Below are 26,431 nucleotides of genomic sequence, written 5' to 3' on the forward strand. Positions count from 1 at the left end.
ACGTTTTCGTTATGTCACATATTATTGCGTTTTGTTTCATCTTAGTCATCTAAAGAAAATGACAAATAATGTCTACAAAACATGTCATTTTGGCTATGTCATTTAGTGTCAGTCTGTCAGAAAGACAAAACAGCTTCTATGCTTGTGATGCTTAGTTATTTATTATCTTATATTAATTTATATTAAATGGTCCAGTAGTCTAATAAAATATAAAATGGAGCTCATTTATTCCGTGAGACGTAAACCTCTGAAATGTGAACCGCCACATTTTGACATGTAAGTTTATTTTACTGTTTACTGTTTTTTTTCATAATAAACATTGTTCTATGTGATTTATTGTCAATATAAGGAAAATTTGAAAGCCTAATTAGCAATCACCAAAATCCTATAATATACCAATTCTTCTACATACTACAATCTTTTACTTCTTTCTTATACACCTAGTATTGCAAACAAGCGTACGGCTCACCTGATGGTAAGCGATTACCGTAGCTTATAGATGCCTGTAACACCAGAAGCATCGCAAGCGCATTGCCCACCCTGCAACCGAAGCTCAAGAGCCCTGATCTACTTACCTAAGGAAAGCAACTGTACTTGAGACCAATTTTAAATTTTTTAACTTTTAATTTTAACATGTAGTAATGTTAAACATTTTTGAATATCATATAAAAAATTGACCGTTCCAGCGGGGATCGAACCTGCGTCTCCGACTGACCGTGTCGGCGCTCTAGCCAATTAAGCTATGGAACGATGTACCAGCTAGATCGAAATTTTTGATATGATGATTTTTATTTTCGGTTTAAGCGAACCGTGGCGCCGTCTATAGTGAGGTCTTTACAGAAACCTGTAACTATTCAAAGTTTCATATTACAATGAAAATCTTTGATAGGAGACGACACCGTGCTATTTTTAATGTGTACGATTTTTATTTTTGTGTTACCCACACATTGGGAATTCTAAACATTTTTTAATATCATATCAAAAATTTACCGTTTCAGCGGGGATTGAACTTGCGTCTCCGACTGACCATCTGTAAATAACTCGCTATAGACGGCGCCACGGTTCGCTTAAACCGAAAATGTAGTAATGTTATTATTATTGTAATGCTGTTGTTTTTCTCAATGTTAATGTTTTGAAATTATGTAAATACAACTGACTCGGAATATAGATTGTGCACCGAAGAATCATGAATAAAGTCCACTGTTACTCTATTAAAAAAACTGTGTTTTGTTTTGTAAATATATTGTTAATACCATATTTTATTTATTTCAGTACCACGGATCCAGAAATAATTCGTCCAATTTGCACAATATCTACATGCAACATTATTGCGTTTACTTCATTGACGGAGCTAACAGACACTGATGGAGATACATGGGGAGGTCATGTGTATGTATGTGATCTTGACACACCATGGGACAGCCATAAAGTGACCAGCACTGTTCATCCAGTAAGTAACATACTATCTCATATCTTGCATAACAAATTACTGATACTTCTTGGTCTCTATACATATAATTATATATACTTAAGTTATGTAAACTGATTTAAACTATTTTTGATAAAACTATGTTTTGAAGTCATAACTGACTCACTCATAACTGACTCACTCATAACTGAGGTAGGGGGAGGCAGGAAATATCATATTCAAAATCTGGAGCAACCTGACTGGAGAAGTACCTTGACCCTACAAAAGATCACAGCTAAATAATACTGCTTTCAAGCAGTGTATTATTCCTGTGGTGAGTGATGTGACCAGAGCTTTTGGGGTATTATAGGCAGGGTCTTCTGGTGTTGTAGGCGTGTGTAAGCTACACTAAACTCGAACACTCGTTCCCCAAACTTATTTAAATGGTGTCAAAAATGAGTTACATATCTTGAATACATTGTCCTTATTAATTTTTTTTATTAGGTATCAGCGTTGGAATGGGACGGGGAAGGCAAACAGTTGCTAGTAGCGACCACAGTGGGAAACGTATCTGTGTATGGACAGAAAGACTTTCTGCTCAATGAGTGGACGTGTTTATACACTGCTAACTTTCCTGGTAAGTATTTAAATAATATCAATCGTTCCTAATATGATTTCTGGTATAGTTATGAAGTTACAGGTAAAAGCTTGAAGTGATATACGTAAAACATTATCCTGGCATACATATGGCTCCAATTGTAGATTGCAGCGTCTAAAAGCCAAAATAAATGTTATATAATTTTTATTGACATATGTATGTCTATGATTTACATTAACTAAATTGTATTGTATTACTCAAATATAGTCTAACTGTAGTTCAACAACCCACATATGGCTCCAATTATAGATTGCAGCCTCTAAAAGCCAAAATAAATGTTATATAAGTTTATTTACCTATTTATGTCTATGATTTCCATTAACTAAATTGTATTGTATACCCAAATATAGTCTGTCTGTAGTTCAATAACCCACAATACAATAAGAATAGCAAGACTACCCACAATTATTTCTATTATTATTTGACGATACATTGATGCTGTGATTACCATAATTAGCTGAAACGCAAGTGACTACACAGGGTCACACTGCTTATGTTAAATATTTGTATAAATCGTACAGATGGTTGTTGTGATGTGGTCATTTGTGCTTTTGTTTAGCTTAATATGGGGAAATAACTTTATTTATACAAAATATTATACATATTTACAATTCACAACTTAAGAACTAAATATTTATAGATAGTTTTGGTATAAATCATGTCCGCGTGGAATTGTGCCAAGAATGCTGGCAGCATTTCCCCGTTGAATCGCTATGCTGATTCTCTGGGCAAAAAATGCACCATCCCTCTTGTCACCAGTGGAGGCAATAAGGCGAGGTGTTATCTCATTTAAAAAATTTTTAGCACTGCTACTCCAAGGTCCAAGTGTTTCGACTGCAAACGGCACAAAGATGTAATTTGGAATTAGTGACGAATATTTGTGCCGTTTAGTCGTTTCAGCTTTTTCCGCTGCGGCTCCCGCTTTTAAGGCTGTTTCCCTGACATGAGACGGAGCAAGTGTGTCAACGCAGGTTGCGTCCCACAAAAGCTTCCGTCCCCTTTTCCAGGGAACCAACGTCAATCCATCAGGTCTCTTGTCATCATTGCGACTAATTCCAGTAGGCTCGATAAGAGCAGGAACGTCGATGGTGGCAAGAGCTCTTTTTATGGTATCGTTTAGGGAACCGTGGCGGGAACCTTTTGTTTTGTGTTTTTCCTAACCCTGACAAGTTCTTTTTATGAAATACGGTATTTATAATTGTAGTTGCAAATTCATGTTTTATAATGGTCCGGGAGACATACAAATTTGATCAATTATTTGCTCCGAACCGAAACTTTGTAAAATGCATAAGGGATTTATATACTGTCATATGTCAAATAACGTTATCCACAAGTGGTCATACGTCTAATATACATAAGTCTTAATCATCCATTTTACTACCTGTATGACTAATATGAATAATATTTTCAGGTGAACACATAATCAAAGCGTCATTCTTTCACAATGGGAGGAAGGTAGTGGCTCTAGAGAAGAAGCCGGACGCTCCGATCAGTGAACGGATACAGATTTTGAGGTCCACTCCTACGCTTAAGGGATTTGGGTGAGATTTTTTCTGTATGAAATGGTATATAAGGTATCTTACATTATGTATGAATGAATATTGCAAAACCAACCTGCTTGTCCAGCGTGGTGACTATGAGTAAAACACATGAGTTCACGCCATTTTTGGCGTGTACTTGTGGAGGCCTATGTCCAGCAGTGGACCGTGATAGGCTGAAATGATGATGATGATGATGATGATGATGATGATGATGGTGGTGATGATGATGGTGATGGTGGTGATGATGATGATGACACGAACGTGCTTTTAAGTTTAATTTAATAAAGTTATGTCAATTTGGAATGAGCCTGTTTTGACGTACGTGTTCGTGTCGATGGCGCCAGCGGCGTGGCGGGTCGCGGCGCGGCCGTGGTGTCGCGCACTGGGCTGGTGGGCGCGCTGGCGGGGGGGGAGGGCGCGCTGGCGGGGGGGGAGGGCGCGCGCGCGCTCGTGGCTTCCGACTGCTTGCGCGCCGCGCGCGACCACGTCTGCGCAGCCTCCATCGCGCACAAGAGTAATCGACCTTCATTTATAATCTGTTTACCGACCGTTCCAGCGGGGATCGAACCTGCATCTCCGACCGACCATGTCGGTGTTCTAGCCAATTAAGCTATGGAACAATGTACTATCGTAGATCGAAATTTTTTAATATGATGAATTTTATATTCGGTTTAAGCGAACCGTGGCGCTGTCTATAGTGAGTTCTTTACAGAAACCCGTAACTATTCAAAGTTTCATATTACAGTTACATATTATCAGTATTTTATATAGAACGGTCGATTTTTGATTCGCTTTAGCCTGTAATATCCCACTCCTGGGCATAGGCCTCTTTCCCCATGTATGTCTGTCTGTCTGCGTGTCTGTCTGTCTCTCTGCCTGTCTCTCTGCGTGTCTGTCTGTCTCTCTGCGTGTCTGTCTGTCTCTCTGCGTGTCTGTCTGTCTCTCTGCGTGTCTGTCTGTCTCTCTGCGTGTCTGTCTGTCTCTCTGCGTGTCTGTCTGTCTCTCTGCGTGTCTGTCTGTCTCTCTGCGTGTCTGTCTGTCTCTCTGCGTGTCTGTCTGTCTGTCTGCGTGTGTCTGTCTGCGTGTCTGTCTGTCTGCGTGTCTGTCTGTCTGCGTGTCTGTCTGCGTGTCTGTCTGTCTGCGTGTCTGTCTGTCTCTCTGCGTGTCTGTCTGTCTGTCTGCGTGTGTCTGTCTGCGTGTCTGTCTGTCTGCGTGTCTGTCTGTCTGCGTGTCTGTCTGCGTGTCTGTCTGTCTGCGTGTCTGTCTGTCTGTCTGCGTGTCTGTTGTCTGTCTTCGTGTCTGTCTGTCTGTCTTCGTGTCTGTCTGTCTGTCTGCGTGTCTGTCTGTCTGTTGCGTGTCTGTCTGTCTCACTGCGTGTCTGTCTGTCTCTCTGCGTGTCTGTCTGTCTCTCTGCGTGTCTGTCTGTCTCTCTGCGTGTCTGTCTGTCTCTCTGCGTGTCTGTCTGTCTGTCTGCGTGTCTGTCTGTCTGCGTGTCTGTCTGTCTGCGTGTCTGTCTGTCTGCGTGTCTGTCTGTCTGTCTGTCTGCGTGTCTGTCTGCGTGTCTGTCTGTCTGTCTGCGTGTCTGTCTGTCTGTCTGCGTGTCTGTCTGTCTGTCTGCGTGTCTGTCTGTCTGTCTGCGTGTCTGTCTGTCTGTCTGCGTGTCTGTCTGTCTTCGTGTCTGTCTGTCTGTCTGCGTGTCTGTCTGTCTGTTGCGTGTCTGTCTGTCTGCGTGTCTGTCTGTCTGTCTGCGTGTCTGTCTGTCTGTCTGCGTGTCTGTCTGTCTGTCTGCGTGTCTGTCTGTCTGCGTGTCTGTCTGTCTGTCTGCGTGTCTGTCTGCGTGTCTATCTGTCTGTCTGCGTGTCTGTCTGTCTGCGTGTCTGTCTGTCTGTCTGCGTGTCTGTCTGTCTGTCTGCGTGTCTGTCTGTCTGTCTGCGTGTCTGTCTGTCTGTCTGCGTGTCTGTCTGTCTGTCTTCGTGTCTGTCTGTCTGTCTTCGTGTCTGTCTGTCTGTCTTCGTGTCTGTCTGTCTGTCTGCGTGTCTGTCTGTCTGTTGCGTGTCTGTCTGTCTGTTTGTCTGCGTGTCTGTCTGTCTGTGTGCCTGTCTGTCTGTCTGTGTGCCTGTCTGTCTGTCTGTGTGCCGGTCTGTCTGTCTGTCTGTCTGTCTGCGTGTCTGTCTGTCTGTCTGCGTGTCTGTCTGTCTGTCTGCGTGTCTGTCTGTCTGTCTGCGTGTCTGTCTGTCTGTCTGCGTGTCTGTCTGTCTGTCTGCGTGTCTGTCTGTCTGTCTGTCTGCGTGTCTGTCTGTCTGTCTGCGTGTCTGTCTGTCTGCGTGTCTGTCTGTCTGTCTGCGTGTCTGTCTGTCTGTCTGCGTGTCTGTCTGTCTGTCTGTCTGTCTGTCTGCCTGCGTGTCTGTCTGTCTGTCTGCGTGTCTGTCTGACTGTCTCCGTGTCTGTCTGTCTGTCTGCGTGTCTGTCTGTCTGTCTGCGTGTCTGTCTGTCTGCGTATCTGTCTGTCTGCGTGTCTGTCTGTCTGTTTGCGTGTTTGTTTGTCTGTCTGCCTGTCTGTCTATCTGTCTGCCTGTCAGTCTGTGTGCCTGTCTGCGTGTCTGTCTGTCTGCGTGTCTGTCTGTCTGTCTGCGTGTCTGTCTGTCTGTCTGCGTGTCTGTCTGTCTGTCTGCGTGTCTGTCTGTCTGCGTGTCTGTCTGTCTGTCTGTCTGTCTGCGTGTCTGTCTGTCTGTCTGCGTGTCTGTCTGTCTGTCTGCGTGTCTGTCTGTCTGTCTGCGTGTCTGTCTGTCTGTCTGCCTGCCTGCGTGTCTGTCTGTCTGCCTGCGTGTCTGTCTGTCTGCCTGCGTGTCTGTCTGTCTGTCTGCGTGTCTGTCTGTCTGTCTGCGTGTCCGTCTGTCTGTTTGCCTGCCTGTCTGCGTGCCTGTCTGTCTGCGTGCCTGTCTGTCTGCGTGCCTGTCTGTCTGCATGTCTGTCTGTCTGCCTGTCTGTCTGACTGTGTGCCTGTCTGTCTGTCTGTGTGCCTGTCTGTCTGTCTGTGTGCCGGTCTGTCTTTCTGCGTGTCTGTCCGTCTGTCTGTCTGCGTGTCTGTCTGTCTGCGTGTCTGTCCGTCTGTCTGTCTGCGTGTCTGTCCGTCTGTCTGTCTGCGTGTCTGTCCGTCTGTCTGTCTGCGTGTCTGTCCGTCTGTCTGTCTGCGTGTCTGTCTGTCTGTCTGCGTGTCTGTCTGCGTGTCTGTCTGTCTGTCTGCGTGTCTGTCTGTCTGTCTGCGTGTCTGTCTGTCTGTCTGCGTGTCTGTCTGTCTGTCTGCGTGTCTGTCTGTCTGTCTGCGTATCTGTCTGTCTGCCTGCGTGTCTGTCTGTCTGTCTGCGTGTCTGTCTGTCTGTCTGCCTGTCTGTCTGTCTGCGTGTCTGTCTATCTGTCTGCGTGTCTGTCTGTCTGTCTGTCTGCGTGTCTGTCTGTCTGTCTGCGTGTCTGTCTGTCTGTCTGCGTGTCTGTCTGTCTGCCTGTCTGTCTGTCTGTCTCTCTGCCTGCCTGTCTGTCTGCGTGCCTGTCTGTCTGCGTGCCTGTCTGTCTGCGTGCATGTCTGTCTGCGTGTCTGTCTGTCTGCGTGTCTGTGTCTGTCTGCGTGTCTGTCTGTCTGTCTGTCTGCATGTCTGTCTGTCTGCGTATCTGTCTGTTGTCTGCGTGTCTGTCTGTTGCTGCGTGTCTGTCTGTCTGCGTGTCTGTCCGTCTGTCTGTCTGCGTGTCTGTCTGTCTGTCTGTCTGCGTGTCTGTCTGCGTGTCTGTCTGTCTGTCTGCGTGTCTATCTGTCTGCCTGCGTGTCTGTCTGTCTGTGTGCCTGTCTGTCTGCGTGTCTGTCCGTTGTCTGCGTGTCTGTCTGTCTGTCTGCGTGTCTGTCTGTCTGCGTGTCTGTCTGTCTGCGTGTCTGTCTGTCTGCGTGTCTGTCTGTCTGCGTGTCTGTCTGTCTGCGTGTCTGTCTATCTGTCTGCGTGTCTGTCTATCTGTCTGCGTGTCTGTCTGTCTGTCTGCGTGTCTGTCTGTCTGCGTGTCTGTCTATCTGTCTGCGTGTCTGTCTGTCTGTCTGTGTGTCTGTCTGCGTGTCTGTCTGTCTGTTTGCGTGTCTGTCTGCCTGTCTGTCTATCTGTCTGCCTGTCAGTCTGTATGCCTGTCTGTGTGCCTGTCTGTCTGTGTGCCTGTCTGTCTGTCTGTGTGCCTGTCTGTCTGTCTGCGTTTGTGTCTGTCTGCGTGTCTGTCTGTCTGTCTGTTGCGTGTCTGTCTGTCTGCCTGTCTGTCTGTCTGCCTGTCTGTCTGCCTGTCTGTCTGCCTGTCTGTCTGTCTGTCTGTCTGTCTGTCTCTCTGCCTGCCTGTCTGTCTGCGTGCCTGTCTGTCTGCGTGCCTGTCTGTCTGCGTGCCTGTCTGTCTGCGTGTCTGTCTGTCTGCGTGTCTGTCTGGCTGTCTGCGTGTCTGTCTGTCTGTCTGCGTGTCTGTCTGTCTGCCTGCGTGTCTGCCTGTCTGTCTGCGTGTCTGTCCGTCTGTCTGTGTGTCTGTCTGTCTGTCTGTCTGCGTGTCTGTCTGTCTGCCTGCGTGTCTGTCTGTCTGCCTGCGTGTCTGTCTGTCTGTCTGCCTGTCTGCGTGTCTGTCTGTCTGCGTGTCTGTCTATCTGTCTGCGTGTCTGTCTGTCTGTCTGCGTGTCTGTCTGTTGTCTGCGTGTCTGTCTGTTGTCTGCGTGTCTGTCTGTCTGTCTGCGTGTCTGTCCGTCTGTCTGTCTACGTGTCTATCCGTCTGTCTGTCTGCGTGTCTGTCCGTCTGTCTGTCTGCGTGTCTGTCCGTCTGTCTGTCTGCGTGTCTGTCCGTCTGTCTGCGTGTTTGTCTGTCTGCGTGTCTGTCTGCGTGTCTGTCTGTCTGCCTGCGTGTCTGCCTGTCTGCCTGCGTGTCTGTCTGTCTGTCTGTGTGCCTGTCTGTCTGTCTGTGTGTCTGTCTGTTGTCTGCGTGTCTGTCTGTTGTCTGCGTGTCTGTCTGTTTTCTGCGTGTCTGTCTGTCTGCGTGTCTGTCCGTCTGTCTGCTGCGTGTCTGTCCGTCTGTCTGCGTGTCTGTCCGTCTGTCTGTCTGCGTGTCTGTCCGTCTGTCTGTCTGCGTGTCTGTCCGTCTGTCTGCGTGTCTGTCTGTCTGTCTGACTGTCTGTCTGCGTGTCTGTCCGTCTGTCTGCGTGTCTGTCTGTCTGCCTGCGTGTCTGTCTGTCTTGCTGCTTGTCTGTCTGTTGTCTGCGTGTCTGTCTGTTGTCTGCGTGTCTGTCTGTTTTCTGCGTGTCTGTCTGTCTGCGTGTCTGTCCGTCTGTCTGCTGCGTGTCTGTCCGTCTGTCTGCGTGTCTGTCCGTCTGTCTGTCTGCGTGTCTGTCCGTCTGTCTGTCTGCGTGTCTGTCCGTCTGTCTGCGTGTCTGTCTGTCTGTCTGACTGTCTGTCTGCGTGTCTGTCCGTCTGTCTGCGTGTCTGTCTGTCTGCCTGCGTGTCTGTCTGTCTTGCTGCTTGTCTGTCTGTCTGTCTGCGTGTCTGTCTATCTGTATCGAAATATATATAATAGATTACACTATTATCTGTTAAGTTACAAAAGCTCATGTTGGGAAATACAGCGGACTTAAAACGAGAAGAGCCCGGTTCAAATCCACATATCTCCAGTTATTTATTTCCCATTTTTTTTCCTTATTGCACTCGTGGTTTTTTATTTAAATAACCGGTTCATATTTTTTATTGTCATGTAACACGTATTTAAATGAAATTTCCTAAAAACCACGAAATACCAAAAAAAAAAGCGAGCCAATCTTGGTCACCTTTTTTTTTCTTTTTATGACAAATAGGCAGGCATTCGACCACAATCTCACCCGATGTTAAGTGACGATGCGGTCGAAGGTGGAGCATGCCTGCCTAATAAGAGCCTATTCACTCTGGCCTTTTTTTTTTTTTTTTTATATATAACAATATATATCCACGGGCTCATAATGCCCGTGCTTTTATTATTCCAATATTACTTTGTTAGTTTCGATAACTTGGTACTTACACATGCAACTTAGAGGACTAATTAAACTAGACTTAATATGTACGATTTTTATTTTTGTGTTACCCACAATTATATATTATATATATTCAAAAATGTTTAAACTAGACTTAGTATCTCTAATCCTACGTGAGTCCACCGACCAAAAATTTAAAGTTATACTAAATTTACTTCTATATATATTAATTACTATATATTATATATTTTTTTGTATTCCTACTGTCAGTTTTATTATCTAAGTTTATATTTACACTTATATACTAGTTACCGTATATGTACACTTATGTCCTAGTTACCTTATATATACACTTATGGCCTGCTGGCCTTAATCTTATCACTCTGGCCTTGGAGGCGCCCAGATTGCATCCAGGTACTTGTTGTTTACGTACAATATCGTGGTGGCAGACGGCAGCCTGCTGGTCGCGGGGGCGTGGCGGCGGGGCGGGCGGCGCGGGGTGCGGTGTGCAGTGGGGGTGGTGGCGCGCTCGGGGGCGGCGCTCTCGCTGTCGCTGCAGCCACTCCCCACCATCTACCTCCTGGACGACGACACCTCGCCTGCTCACTGTGAGACATTTCTTTTTATACACCCAAATCGTCTGACTTGCCAAGCGGGGGCGGTGGCGCGCTCGGGGGCGGCGCTCTCGCTATCGCTGCAGCCGCTCCCCACCATCTACCTCCTGGACGACGACACCTCGCCTGCTCACTGTGAGACAGTTCTTTTTATACACCCAAATCGTCCGACTTGCCAAGCCATGCCAAGTCGTACAGCCATGGATTGTACCCGTTGCGCTGGCGATTGCAGGTTCAATCCCCGCACGTGACATACATTTGTAGTAGCCATACAGGTGTTTGCCGTGGTCTGGGTGTTTGTGCAGTCCTTGTGGGTCTCCCCACCGTGCCTCGGAGAGCACGTTAAGCCATCGGACCCGGTTGTTATCATGTATCTGATAGCGATCGTTACTCATAGTAGAGAATATATCCGCCAACCCGCATTGGAGCAGCGTCGTGGATTAAGCTCTGATCCTTCTCCTACATGGGGAAAGAGGCCTATGCCCAGTTGTGGGATATTACAGGCTGAAGCGAAGTCGGCAAGCGAGCGTCCGACTCGCCTGATGGTGAGCAGTTACCGTAGCGCCATAGACGAGCAACACCAGAAGCGTCACAAGCGCATCGCTGACCCTACCCAATGACCCTTTCCAAGAGCTCTGGTCACCTTACCACAGGAACACAACATTGCGTGAGAATAGTATTATTTCTACATGATCTTCTCTAAAGTTTAAAGTACTTCCTCTATCGAGCTGCTCTTGAATTTGTACATTATTTCTTACTCTGCCCCATATCAATAAAACTGTTTACAAAATCAACACCCCGATCCCTAGTGGGTCTATGTGTTTCTCCGTAGCCTCTCGTGGTGTTCATTGGCATTAGATTCAATTGATTTATTCCAGTATCGCTCTGTTGGTGGCTGCGAGATGACACGGACGCTCTGCTGATAGCAGGAAACAATCTGACTCTTTGGAAGCTGACGGAGAGATCATACCCCGTCCACAAGCTTTTATCAAAAGGTATCTACTATGTATAATTCGTATTGTTTTAGATATACAACTAGGTGGTCGGTAAATAAGCGTAGGGCTCACCTGATGGTAAGCGATTACCGTGGGTTATAGACGCCTGTCATACTACAAGCATCGTAAGCGCATTGCCGACCCTACTTCTCCCAGGATCACTGCATCGCAGTATATTTATAAAAAAAATATTATGATTTGTTCAGGGCCAGTGCAAGGTAGCACGACGCCCGGCGGAGGACCCAAAGCAATGGACTGCTTCAATACTGTCGTAAGTATGAATCTCTTGCAATCTCTTATTGAGCATGAAACTTTTTTGGGAGAATTTCCATTCTTGTATACATTTTGTTCAGACATTAAGGTTTGACATATTTGTGAATTTTAAAAAGTTTGTAGCTTTCGGAGATACTTTGCATAAGTGGTCGTGTCCGAATTAAAATTTTTAGAAAAAAAAATCAAAGCCTCAAGTGAAGATTGAAACCAATTTGATTCATTTTCGACCAAATTTAACTTTCTGTATATTCCTAGAAATTATTTTAACTCATTTTAGTTTAAAAAATAGAACATTATAAATGTACTAGCTGACTCGGCAAACGTTGTCCGCTGAACGCTATTTAAAATCAGGGGTTGGTAGTAGAAGGGTGAAAATTTAGGATTGTATGTATTTTTCAACGCCAAACCATAATAAAATAGAAACTAAATAATTTTTCTAAAAATTAAAAAAAAATATTTAAGGTTGGACTTCCCTTAACCGGAGGATGAAAAATAGATGTTCGATTCTCAGACCTACCCAATATGCACACAAAATTTCACGACAATCGGTCAAACCGTTTCGGAGAAGTTTAACTACAAACACTGCGACACGAGAATTTTATATATTAGATTCAATCAATCAATAAAGCCTATACAGTCCACTGCTGGACATAGGCCTCCACAAGTTCACGCCAAAAACAACGTGAACTCATGTGTTTTGCCCATAGTCATCACGCTGGGCAGGCGGGTTGGTGACCGCAGGGCTGGCTTTGTCGCACCGAAGACGCTGCTGCCCGTCTTCGGCCTGTGTATTTCAAAGCCAGCAGTTGGATGGTTATCCTGCCACCGGTCGGCTTTTTAAGTTCCAAGGTGGTAGCGGAACTGTGTTATCCCTCAGTCGCCTCTTACGACAGCCACGGGAAGAGAGGGGGTGGCTATATTCTTTAGTACCGTAGCCACACAGTACATACAGTATTAGATTACTTGTCTGTATTGTGGAAGTACCCTCCTGATATACACTCGCACTGCGGCAGGCGTGGCAGCAGGCGGCGCAGTGGCCGCTGGACGGAGCGGAGCCCGCCACGCACGTTTGTGTCGCGCGCCTGCCGCCCGCCGCGCACGCCGTCGTCGCCTCGCCGCACGCGCTGCACCTGCTGCCGCGCGACACCCACCACTACGTACGCTCTTAACCGCTCTTAACGTATAATCCCAAGCGGGACTTCCCCGCTCAAAGTATGGAGCGGCCCGACTGGGGAAGTATCTCGACCTTACAGAAGACCACAGCTAAATAATAGTTTTCAAGCAGTATTGTGTTCCTGTTGGTGAGTAAGGTGACCAGAGCTCCTGGGGGGGGGGGATTGAGGATTGGGGTCTGTAAGGTACGGTAATCGCTTACCATCAGGTGAGCCGTACGCTTGTTTGCCGACCTAGTGATATAAAAAATAAAAATATCTCTTACGTCTCATACTCCTTTCTGCTGTCTCATGTTCTCTCTCTCTCTCTCTCTCTCTCTCTCTCTCTCTCTCTCTCTCTATCTATCTATCTTTCTCTGTCTTTACTATGATTTTGTAAAAGATTAGTAAATAAAAAATAGTTTATAACCGTCTCACAAATGATCATTACAAGTTGATATCACATTCAGTCAGTAACATCCCACTGCTGGGCATAGGCCTCTTTTAACATGTAGGAGAAGAATTGGAACTTAATCCACCACGCTGCTCAACTGTGGGTTAGTGGATGTGGTCCCTATTATGAGTAACGATCCATATCAGGTATTTATGATAATAACCGGGACCAACTGTTTAACGAGCTCTCCGAGGCACGGTGGGAAGACCCACAAGGATAGACATCCAAATGGGAAGAAATATTTGTACAAATACAAATATCCATCACGAGCGGGAATCGAACTGGCGACTACACGCACCACCACCAAAGCAGTTGTTACAATTTGATATACAATTGAAAAATGTCCAAACTCAAATTAAACCGTTTTGTGAGAAACTGGCGTCTGCGAGAGGCCGTAACCGAAAGTAAAAGGATATGGACTATTACGTCTTCAACCATCATACGTTAATTTTCCAGCTGGTGTCCCGACCGATAGTAACCGGCGGTAGTTCAGCTCCAGAAGTTGCGACCGGAGCGGCAACACCGCCCAAGAAAGCTAAATATGGCCCCGGAGTGTCTCCGGTGAGTGATATAGAACTTAGTAGGTGTGTCTGGTGAAATGAACTATAGATGTAAGACTTAGATTACAATTTTTTAAATAATCGTCGCTATGAAAGATGGGTTAAACCCTCTGAGATCCTTAACGAAACAACAAATGTCAACAAATTATTCAATAAAGATTGGATAAACCAAAAAATTTGGAAAATCTGATAATTTCAGGAATCTATAACAGATTTTGTAAAATACGCTATTGGTACGCATATGATAAAATGAAATATATTATTACTGTAGAGCATTTGTCAAATTTCTAAAGGTTTAAGTTTTAAATTGAATAATTATATTGTTTAGTGATTTGGACTCATCAATCAATCGATCGTCACTAACATTGTCTGTGGCAAAAATTTTTAGAATCCAATTCTAACCCATCCAAATGTTTAGGTCTGGGTGAGGATTGGGTGTTTAGATTTTGGATGATTAAATAAACTTATATAAGTACAAGATTACTGAATATTATCTTCGGGTATTCAGATATTTTTTTAACCGACTTCAAAAAAGAAAAATGTTGTCAATTCGACTATTTTAAAAGCTTTTAGTTAACCTGCAATGTATATATGTTAGTGTATGTTTGTCTTGTGTCTTCAACTGATTGAGCTGAAATAATGTAAACACGTTTAGTTTGGATGATGCATGGTAGGCTAGGTGACGTCATTCTCAGTCCAACATGGCGGAACACACACGATATGGACTAGTTATTTTTAATGCACTCCTACAATAGGGTATCAAGTGATGATACTCTAAATCCAATATGGCGGATTTCTAAAGATGGTGGACTAAGTTTTAATGATATCTTACAATATGAGTATGAAATAAAAGGGCTTGCTGAGAGTAACTCGAAAGATAAAGTGACGTTATTCTAAATCCAATATGGCGGACTTCTATAGAAGGCGGATAAGGTTTTGAAGCTTATCGCGAGATTTAAACATGTAGTAAAACTATTAAATAACTTGATCTGATTAATTTAATTTTTAAAATTTTCAAAATACGAGTACTTGAATCTGACAAGCTTTTATATAATGTAAACTGTGTAATGACGTACTAGGTTGATAGTAAGAGTTTTAAATGAAAATTTTATTTTATACGATTTTATTTTTGTGTTACCACACATTAGGAAATTCTAAACATTTTTTTAAATATCATATCAAAAATCGACCGCTCCAGCGGAGATCGAACCTGCATCTCCGACTGACCGTGTCGGTGCTCTAGCCAATCAAGGAGAAAACGATGTACTCGCTAGATCGAAATTTTTGATATGATGATTTTATATAAAGTCTAAGCGGCTTCAGTTTAATTGGCTCGAGCACCGACACGGTCAGTCGGAAACGCAGGTTCGATCCCCGTTAGAAAGGTTGATTTTTGATATGATATTAAAAAAATGTTTTGAACATTTTATGTTCTTTTAAGCGCTTTTATAACAAAAGCTTGTCTTTTAAGAATATATAGGAATGAGTATGTCAGAATAACTCGAGTAATAGAATGAATGAGGGTAGGTGAGTATCGAACGATGTGCTAGGTGGCGTGATCGGTGATCTGTTGTACGACAGCGCAAGTGCCTACCAATATTTGTTTTTATGTGTGTTTCATAATTTGGGTTGACTGATTTTGATGATTTTGAAGTTTGTGAGCTTATTATTACAATTATCATTATTATTTGTATCTGAGTCGATAAAGTCGAGAGTGTACCTACAAATATGACGCGATCCCCCTCCCCCCCCCCAGGGTGGGGCGGCCGCCGTGTGGTGCGTGGAGCTGTCGGCGCTGGGCAGCGTCGCCGTCGCCCTGGACTCGCGCTCGCAACTGCACGTGTACAAGCTGTTGCAGCCCGCGCCCGACGTGCGTGAGTACACTGCGTTATGTTGCACTGTACACTGCGTTGTGTTGCACTGTACACTGTGTTATGTTTCTCTGTACACTGTGTTATGTTTGTATGCGCGGCTGGCAGGGTCGCCATGTAGGGAAGTTGTTATGTAATTAAACACATCTTACTTGTTCCAAGGATGATTTATTACTGCTCTCTATAATAATGATTACAGTTATTTATACAAGGTACGTAGCGTAGGATTATAACTACTACACTTCAGTACACTGTGTTATGTTTCTCTGTACACTGTGTTGTCTTTCACTGTACACTGTGTTGTGTTGCACTGTACACTGTGTTGTGTTGCACTGTACACTGTATTGTGTTGCACTGTACACTGTGTTGTGTTGCACTGTACACTGCGTTGTGTTGCACTGTACACTGTGTTATGTTTCACTGTACACTGCGTTATGTTTCACTGTACATGTGTTATGTTTCACTGTACACTGCGTTGTGTTGCACTGTACACTGTGTTATGTTTCACTGTACACTGCGTTGTGTTGCACTGTACACTTTGTTACACTGTCGACTGTGTGGGACGGTACGTAATTTTACACTACACATTGTTTTGTACACTCCACTGTTACACTGTACACTATGATTCTCAATAGGATATGATGATTTTCCCCAGCATTGAGACTTTTATTGGAATGTTAATTTTTATTAGATTATTTTTTTCTCCAGCAACCCCACTATCAGTGCAGCACATAACATCTCTACTGGAGTATTCCATGGTGTCCGGGTACGACGCCCTCGACGTTCTGATGACCCTCAAGCCAAACATCATCGAAGCTGTTTATGAAAGGTCAGTGTAATTGATCAACTTTGCACCATTGTTGCCAGTGTAAGACTATGAAAGTTTCCTTAAGTATACAGTTCTGATACGAGCGAGAGGCACTCAATAAAACGAAATAAAAAATCTATACATATAATAAAATGGTAGGAAAGTCAAAACTGTACATTGAATATTTTTTTAAAAGAATACTTGGGGCGTGATCTACAATCGATACCGAAGCCAAAAATATAGCTTTTAGAATTTTTGTCTGTTTGTCTGTATGTATGTCCGGGATAAACTCAAAAAGTACCGCATGGATTTACTTCAAATTTTGCACGAATATTATTAAAAAGTCGGGTCAACATATAGGCTACATATTATCACGCTATCACCTACGGGGAACGAGCTGTGAACCTTTATTTTCTCAACGCATTCTGTGACAACGTGTAATCTAACGACGCATATTTGAATGTTGTTATTATGTTAATAACCATGCTATAAGCTAGCTTCACACTATAAATAAAGACATTCTGTAGTATATTTAGTATCAGCATTGCACCCGTGCAAAGTTGGGGCGGGTCGCTTATATAAAATAAATATAGTGCATACTATTTTTAACATAGATATATGTATATAATTTTTGTGTCTAAACAACTGTTTGTATTATATTGTGAAGTTCTAAAAATCATGTTTATGTTTTGGTGATTTTGATATTTTGATGTAATTCGCTATAAAGTCGAAAGACTTCCAGTTTTAGCTAATCATAACAAAGTAACAATATGAATATAACGGTACCTATGTAAAAGTGTATGGTTTTTTTTTACTCACCTGAAAAGTTGGTAAATTTGACACGTACATGATATTACAACTGCAACAACGTTAAGTTAATATTGGTTTTTAATAACCTAAGGAAATATTTGAAGTGATTCTTTATAAGTTATAGGGTTTTTTTTTTATATTTACAGATTGACTGAGAATTTCCAGAGGCAACCCCAGACCTTCCAGCAGTATTACTACCACAGTTGGCTGAAGCTGAGAATATCGTTATGCAGGTGTGGTCAACATTTAGTTTATGTAACTGCTTTTTATTGTTAAGAGGAATAATTAATATTTTGAGTATATTCTAAATCATAGCCACATTCACACGTAATGCCTCGTTTTAAAATAATGGATTTGCTGACTTATCTCAGTTACTGTTGCGTGTTATATAATTTAAGTTAAATGAGGTAGGGCACAGCAGGAATTTCCTGCTCAAAATATGGAGCAGCCCGACTGGGGAAGTACCTCGACCTTACAGAAGACCACAGCTAAATAATACTGTTTTCAAGCAGTGTTGTGTTCCTGTTGGTGAGTAAGGTGACCAGAGCTCCTGGGGGGGGGGGGGGGATTGGGTCGGCAACGCGCTTGCGATGCTTCTGGTGTTGCAGGTGTCTATAAGCTACGGTAATCGCTTACCATCAGGTGAGCCGTATGCTTGTCTGCCGACCTAGAGACATAAAAAAAAAAAATAACATTTTCGGTTACGTATGAATATGAAAGTTACATACTCTTAGCATACGAGTATCAAGTTTAAGGATTGTAACCAAGGTTGGGTGTTTCTTGGTTGTTTTTGAATTCCCCCCCCCCCTCTGTTGAAGCATCAGGCTCATCGTCGCTTCAAGACGCAATTGCTTTTTTATTTTGTAAGGCGTCAGCTGATCGGAAGTGACGGTGAACAAAAATTATTTAATCAATATACCGCTAGCACTGCTCATAGTAAAATTTCAGTCTTTTATTTTAAATTTCCTTTGATTCCTGAATTTTTAAAACCCCCTGCACGCACAGCCGCCTCACATGATAAATACAATGATCGCTGTTCGGCCTTACTTTACCAGTCATCGAATCAGAAGAAAAATAAAGTTACTTCAGACTTGGCTCCGGCCTTTTGATATATCAGAACGAAACTTACAAATTCAAACTAGGCTGTATGGATTATAGTCCTTTGCCTTTCACTATTGGGGATAAATTTTAAAACAACAACAACAATGATCGCTGTTCGTCTGCGACAGTCTATCGAGCGCGTGTCAGAGCGGCGCCGCGGCGCTGACCGCGCTGCAGCTGTGCAGTGCGGCGTGGGCCGCGAGCGCTGCAGCGCTGCGCGACGACAAGCCCGACGCGCTGGCCGCGCTCGCGGCGCTGCAGGACGACCACGCGCCGCCCGAGCACGACAAGGTGTGTGCGTGTGTTTGTGTGGGGGGGGGTGTGAGTGTGTGTGTGCAGGTACTTGTATGTGAATGTATGCTATGTATGTCTCATATAGCAACTGACCCTCCATCTGCCTCTACCCCGTGACCAACTGTTTTTTATTTTTATATCACTAGGTCGGCAAACAAGCGCACGGCTCACCTGATGGTAAGCGATTACCGTAGCTTATAGACGTCTGCAACACCAGAAGCATCTCGAGCGCTTTGCCGACCAAATCCCCAATCCCCCCAGGAGCGTTATGGGGAGAGAGCCACCTACTTTCTACTTTCCTTCACATCTGCATGCTGGGCCTGATATCAAAGATGTAAACTCCAGTATTTCTTATGATGGCAAACAATCACACGATCGGCCTGATGGTCAGCGACCACCGTAACACCTGCACCACCAGGAACGTATCAAGTGCTTTAACTATAAGGTTTAGCTGCAGCACAATAACTATGTCACAGACGATGAGGGAGAACCCAATACAAACTCCTGATCACCCTTCCCTCACTTTATCAACATGATATTTTACTCTCATCACCACTTGTCACTTTCTCAAAGAAATGAAACTTTCGTTCAATTAAATAAACTTTTCCAGAATCTCCTGGCCCTCGAAGCTAAAATGGACCTGACCAGCGAAGGAACACTTCAAGCGCTGCAACCGCTACAAGCTCTCAGACGTCCGCTGCAGCGAGCGCTGCACACAGCGCTCACAGCGCTGGCTGCGATGCAACCGTCTAACTTGCTTCAGATGCAGCACCAGCACGGGTGAGAAACCTATAACTACATTTATTAGGAAGTTTTATCATACACACTTCAAGTGTTCCAAGTGTTATAGCTGTAAGAGAAAAATTTCCTGTAATAGAATCAACAAGCCATGCCTTATTTTACGCACTGATGTACACAATGCTTACTTGTATGGCACGCTTGGCGCGTTATTTAAAACGAAATATTTGTGACACTCACTTCAGCCTATCGCAATCCACTGCTGGACATAGGTCTCCACAAGTTCACGTCAAAAATGGCGTGAACTCATGTGTTTTGCCCATAGTCACCACGCTGGGCAGGCGGGTCGGTGACCGCAGTACTGGCTTTGTCGCACCGAAGACGCCGCTGCCCGTCTTCGGCCTGTGTGTTTCAAAGCCAGCAGTTGGACCATACCTGGCTGTCGTCCTGCGTCTCGTGTCGACGCTATAATTTTGTAACTTTGTATGTTCAGATATGAGTTATGGTGTGCAGCGGGGGCAGCCGGGGCTCTCCGTAGACTAGTGGTGCTGGCGAGGGCCTGTGGCAGGGGGGGGGATGCCCTAGGCCGCGCTCTGTCTAGACTCTCCATGCCGCATAAACCTGACTTGTTGGGTAAGAATATTATGCTCTTCATGTTTATCCTATACAAGTAATTCATTATACACGTAAACCATTTATAAACTTCATACTATTTCAAATCTAATCAAAATCAGTCAAATAGTAGAACTTTTTTAGTAAAACTTCTTCACACATGCTTGACTTGGGGAGTAAGCTGGTGAATGCGTAACGAGAGCGTTACGAAAAGTGTGATGGGGCGAGGTGAACTGAAGTTGAGAGGGTGATATAAGTTAGTGAAGATAGAAAGAGGGAGTTACGTTTCGTATATTACTTTAGGAGCTAAAGAAATTTTACTTCAGTCGTGTGGTCTAAAGCACACCCGTTTTTATTTTATTTTAATCTTCGATCTTGTATCCTTGTTTATCTCAAATCAGAATATTATGTTATGTATTACTAGCGACCCGCTCCGGCTTCACACGAGTATAAAATATAATTATAGCCTATGTCATTCACTGAAAAAAATGATTAAAATCGATCCAGTAGTTTTGATTTATTCATTACCGCCCGTGGCCCGCACGCGTTAACTTTAGAGTAAAAGCCGGCCGGAACCGCCGCAAACGCTACGTATCGCAATTTTTAAATCTGTAATATCTTCGAAAATATTCATTTAAATCATATGCTGTAAAGGGCCATATTATTATATAGGCTATATTAAATCAACAATGTATTTAAGGTATTTAATTAGATAAGGATTATTGCTGTATTGGTTAAAATCGCTTTGAAAATTAGCCATTATTTGTCGTAAAAAGTAAATGACAAAAAAAAATGTTATTGTGGGATATCCATAAGAGATAGACATATACCATAGCGGAGTTTTCTGTAGACCTTTTCAATGTGTACAATTCTTAGTACATTATTTTGACAAATCTCGTAGGGTTCAGGCTGCGTTTGCAATGTAAGCGAAAAAAAAAAAAATTATTTACGACATAACATTAGAAAACTCAAAATTAACAGTATTTCTCCACTATTTAATGGATGTTATTATACATATAAACCTTCCTCTTTAATCACTCTATCTATTAAAAAAAACCGCATCAAAATCCGTTGCGTAGTTTTAAAGATTTAAGCATACATAGGGATATAGGGACATAGGGACAGAGAAAGCGACTTTGTTTTATACTATGTAGTGAAGATCTTTGTTCACAACAAAAATAGCAAATACATAAGTTGTTGTTCTGGTGGTTGCGGGTTCGATCCCTTCCTATGTATGGGTCATACAAACATGGTCTGGGTCGTTTTTACTTTTTTATTGTATGTGTTTCCGGACGTCGAACATAAAATATGCTACTGGGAATCGTTTAGTACGAAATGTTTATTTCTGTCGTCAGAGGAGTGTGCGGTGCTATGCGCCCAGGCTCCGGCGCGCGTGTGGGACGCTCTGCCGCGGTGCTGTGTCGCCGCTCCGCATGGGAGGGCTTGGCCGCTATTCGTGAGTCACTCCTCACAACAACACATAACAATTAATTATCTGTCTTAATTTTATCCAGTCTAAGTCTGCTCTCCACAATAACTCTAAATAAATTTGGAAATCCATTATACACCACGGCCTGGGCAAGCCGTGGGTAATTTTTTTTATGTCACTAGGTCGGCAAACAAGCGTACGGCTCACCTGATGGTAAGCGATTGCCATAGCTTATAGACGGCTGCAACACCAGAAGCCAAAGAGAACAGCGTGGGCAATCAGGAGCTTCCAGCCATTTAAAATGCCAGGACCAGACGTTGTTTACCCTGCGTTCCTCAAATGGGGAGGCACAAGATTGAATCACACACTTAACACAATCTTTCAAGCCTGCCTGGCTTTTGGCTATGTGCCGAAATCATGGAGGGAAGTAAAGGTTATCTTCATACCTAAACCCGGTAAAGCAGACTACTCAGACGCAAAGTCCTATAGGCCACTCAATCTCACATCTTTCCTCCTAAAGACCTTGGAGAGACTATGCGATAGGTATCTGAGAGATAACGTACTACCAAAAGTACCCCTACATAAGAATCAACATGCTTATAGTGCAGGTAAATCTACGGAATCAGCCTTACATGCTGTAGTGGGCAAGATTGAAGAAGCACTTATAATCAAGGAATCCTGCCTAGGCACCTTTATAGACATCGAAGGGGCCTTTGATAAAACAAATTTCAACAGCATAGTTACAGCACTAAACCGCCACAAAACAAATCCAACTATAATTACTTGGATCAGGAACATGCTGGCAAACAGGATCGTAAGAGTAGACAATGACAACAAACAAGGCGCCATCGTTGCTAAAGGATGTCCCCAAGGAGGGGTGTTATCACCCTTGCTATGGAACCTCGTAGTTAACGATCTAATATCCTTGCTAAACGACAACAGATATTATACAATAGGCTACGCAGACGACCTGGTCATACTCGTGGCGGGCAAGTTCACAAATACACTCTGTGAACTAACTCAGACAGCCTTGCTATTAGTAGAAAGATGGTGCGAGGAGCATAACCTATCCATTAACCCGAACAAAACAGAATTAGTGATGTTCACGAACAAACGAGATTTGGGAAATTACACTCTACCTAAACTCCTTAACTCAACCCTGAATCTAACCACAGAGGTAAAGTATTTAGGTGTAATACTAGATAATAAACTAAGCTGGTCCAAACACATAGAAAATAAATTAAACAAAGCCAGCATCATCTTCTGGCAATGCCGCAGGATGATAGGCAAGAGCTGGGGACTTACACCAAAACTGACCCTATGGCTCTATACTGCGGTCATTAGACCCATGATCAGCTATGGAGCTGTGGTGTGGTGGCGTAGAACGCTCCTCACCACAACACAATCCAAGCTACAAAGCTGGCAGAGGTTGGTGTGCAGGCAATCACGGGCAGCATGAGAACCACACCAACAACGGCAATGGAGGCCATGCTAAATATTCTGCCACTTCACCTATTTATCCAACAAGAAGCTGCAACTACTGCAGTAAGACTAAAGATTCACAAACTACTGTGTTCAACAGGCACACCACACATTAAGATTCTGGAAGACATAGCTAAAGACATTCCGTTCATGGAAGCACCAAATGACGGAATACAGATCAAATAAATTTTTGATAAAAAATACAAAATACAGCTGGAAGAGGATTCATGTGTAGCCTCAATTGGGCGAGACCTGAGTATCTTCACGGATGGCTCAAAAACGAAGACAGGGTCAGGAAGCGGTATCTTCTCCGAAGACCTAAATATTAATATATCACTACCCATTGGTACCTATAACACAGTGTTTCAAGCAGAGTGCTTGGGTATACTTGAGGCAGCCAGAACAATCGGGAGGAGGAACGTAAAGGAATCCCACATCCGTATATTATCGGACAGCATGTCAGTATTACAGGCACTGGATAGTAACTCGACCACGTCAGGTATAATCTATGAATGCCATAACACCCTGATGCAGGTAGGTGAAAATAATGACATCACACTGCAATGAATCAAAGGTCACAACAACACACGCGGTAACGACAAGGCAGATGAGCTAGCAAGAAGGGGTCAAGTATGACGGCTATAGGGGCCGAACCGATTATACCGTTACCTTCTTGCTGGCTCAAAGGCCAAATTCGACAACGCATGAAACGCAAACATATCACACTGTGGTTCGAAATTGAGGACTGTAGGCAAGCCAAGTTCGCGCTGCCAGAAATTGATGCCAAATTGGCAAGATTTCTAATAAATCTGGACAGACGCCAACTGAGACTAATGACTGGACACGGTCCGTATAACAAACACCTATTTAATATGGGCATTACCGACAGTCCCCTGTGCAGAGCTTGCATGGGAAGAGAAGAAACGGCTACGCATGTACTTCTTTACTGTCCAGGTGTAGCGGCTTACCGGGCACAACATATTGGCACCCTGGAGACACTTCCGGAGATCTTCAAGAAGCCAAAAAAGCTTCTAAAGTTTCTGGAGGAGCTTGGGTGGCAAAAGTGAATCGAATCATTCCCACACACGCAAAATAGGCGCAAAGTCGTCGAGTTGCGGAAACCAGCCCGTGTTAACCATACCATACCATACCAACACCAGAAGCTTCGCAAGCGCGTTGCCGACCCAATCCCCAATCCCCCCAGGAGCTCTGGTCACCTTACTCACCAACAGGAACACAATACTGCTTGAAAACAGTATTATTTAGCTGTGATTTTCTCTAAGGTCGAGGTACTACCCCAGTCGGGCTGCTCCATATTTTGAGCAGGAAATTCCTGCTGTGCCCTACCTCAGTAAAATAATATGGGATTCGCACCAACTAAAACCCCCCTAGGTTAGGTAGGTAGGCGTTCCTTCGACACGCCTGGGATCACGGGGACGCGGTTGCATATCCGCAATCCCACCAGCGTTTTCCCCGAGGGTTCATTGTTGCCAGCTTCCTAAGAGGATCCCCCGTAAATCATTCGTAAGATAAGCATTGCAGCAAAATGCATGATTGTAAAACAGGCAATTTAAGCGTATCTTTCTACGATACTTTTGTTATACATATATAAACAGTAGTGTAATAATTTCAGTGTAAAGAAAATCAAATCTAGTCTTTTAGGAGCATAAGGAACGATGAGATTTTTTTTATGGATATTCTTTAATCGACGTACCTGTAAAAAGACATTCGACATTAAAAAATGTATAAATCAAAATTACTATTTCATCTTGGTAGCAACTATCAACGAAGTACGCATGCTTTGGAAAATTATTTTGTATATGACAATTATTAGTTGATAAAAAATTACAATAACAAAAATTAGGTATTTGTTTTTTTTGAAATTGGTTTACATCAATCACAAATTAATATTAATAAAAATACACACTAGTGTGGACTATACTAACAAAAAACCGGAATTGGGTAAAAATACGGTTATACATCTTTATATTATTTAAGATTTACAATATTAATCATGTAATGGTGTCATTTATTTTTTATGTATTTGTTTAAGACTAACTCTGACATTATAGAAAACTTATATTTTATTTATTTATTTTTATTTCAATAACTTCATTGAAGTGTGCTGCTAAAAATAACGGTGGCCATGAATTCTATTGCGATCAAAACAGTGAGGGACATCTAGTATTTGTATATGTTTCTGTTTATCAGTTCGAATATGGAGTGGAGCCCGAATATTTGCGCTATGTACCAGAACCACCGCCTTTCGCGCAATCTGATATTACGCCATCGTTAGACATGGATTCTATAAGGTATTTTTATTTATTGGTATATTATTTTTCATTTTATGCAATGATAGGCTTGCATTTGAGCACTATTTCACCTGATGATAAGTGATAATGTGGTAAGATGGAACACACTTACCTAGAAGTAACCTATTCACTCGCGACTTAATATTTTTGCTAGTACTTCTTTTTACTTAAATTTGATAGTATTGATCGCAAATTTTCTTGTAATCAATAAAAGTTTGAATTTAATTTCAGCTTTATAAATGAAAAATTATTATTTTATTCCTTATTATCATTTGCTTTTGTGACAGCTTCATACATTTTCTTTATTTGTAATTTTATATTTAAATTTATTTAATCTATAAGTTCGCCTGAAATTAGAATATTGTAAAATTATAGTGCGTAGGTTTATAAAATGCTAGTTATTATCTTTTCTATTGTTGAAGTTTATAATCGCTAATTCAAGAATATTATCGTATAAAAAATGGTGTCAGTGTAACCTTTTTTTAAACTCGGTTAAAATAATATTGTACATGATTATTATTTTATAATAACATATCAATCAACAGATATATGTACTTGGGTGGTGGGAGACGGGCGGCAAAATGGCGTCAGTGTGGACGCTGTGGAGCGAGAGCCCTCGCCGCCGCACAGCCCTCACGACATCCCTTACAAAAAGCTTACGATGGACGATTTATTAGTGCTTGCAGGTACGTAGTATTATAGATACATAGAGTAATGTTCTACAAGACAATACAGTTAATCAAAACTAGCTTGTTTTTTTAACGTGGTCGTTGATTGAAATTTAATGAGTATTAAAATAAAGATATAAATTAAATCTTTGAAAGCATAATTATTGTAATTTTTAAATAAATTACAGCACAATAATGACTGTTTTTTATATTATATTTGTATGAGCATAAGGTGAATTTTTGAAAAAATAAATAAATTGGGTTTTTCTATACGTGTATATAAAAACAAATTATTTATTTCAGATGTGGTGGAAAATGGACGCTTGTCTCCAACGTATGAAGCTATTAAAATACTCGTTGTTAATATTGTAATAAATGAATGATTTTTTTTTACACTTGATTTTTTTATAGCTCAACATATCCCCTCTATTATAGATATCTCGCTGCTCTCAATAAAGAAATGTTTATTTATCTTATTAATATTGTTTCTGCTCGCAAACGAAAAAAACTTCATTTATGTCGACCAGTAATACGACGAAAAAACAGTCAAGTGAATATGTATTGTTACAGATAACTCAGAATGTACTTGTCAGATCTCAATCAAACTAAAATGAGAAAATGAAACAAGCATCAACATTCGACTAAAACAAA

At 42.7% G+C, this 26,431-nt stretch overlaps 1 protein-coding gene across 1 annotated transcript; it reads left to right on the forward strand.

The window, feature by feature from the left end:
• The first annotated feature begins 214 nt into the window (after nucleotides 1–214).
• Nucleotides 215–26,171, forward strand: LOC123667876 (mediator of RNA polymerase II transcription subunit 16). The gene is given in 20 exon segments (XM_045601709.1): nucleotides 215–276; nucleotides 1,273–1,450; nucleotides 1,913–2,045; nucleotides 3,478–3,706; nucleotides 3,952–4,121; nucleotides 10,058–10,246; nucleotides 11,101–11,217; nucleotides 11,424–11,488; nucleotides 12,504–12,647; nucleotides 13,552–13,656; nucleotides 15,412–15,529; nucleotides 16,235–16,355; nucleotides 17,291–17,377; nucleotides 18,374–18,536; nucleotides 19,150–19,319; nucleotides 19,771–19,910; nucleotides 21,245–21,345; nucleotides 25,012–25,112; nucleotides 25,658–25,798; nucleotides 26,084–26,171. Coding segments are annotated over 20 exon segments (2,571 nt in total). The 3' UTR covers nucleotides 26,121–26,171.
• Nucleotides 26,172–26,431: the final 260 nt, after the last annotated feature.

The sequence above is a fragment of the Melitaea cinxia genome, chromosome 29 (assembly GCF_905220565.1).
Source record: "Melitaea cinxia chromosome 29, ilMelCinx1.1, whole genome shotgun sequence".
Lineage (NCBI taxonomy): Eukaryota > Metazoa > Arthropoda > Insecta > Lepidoptera > Nymphalidae > Melitaea > Melitaea cinxia.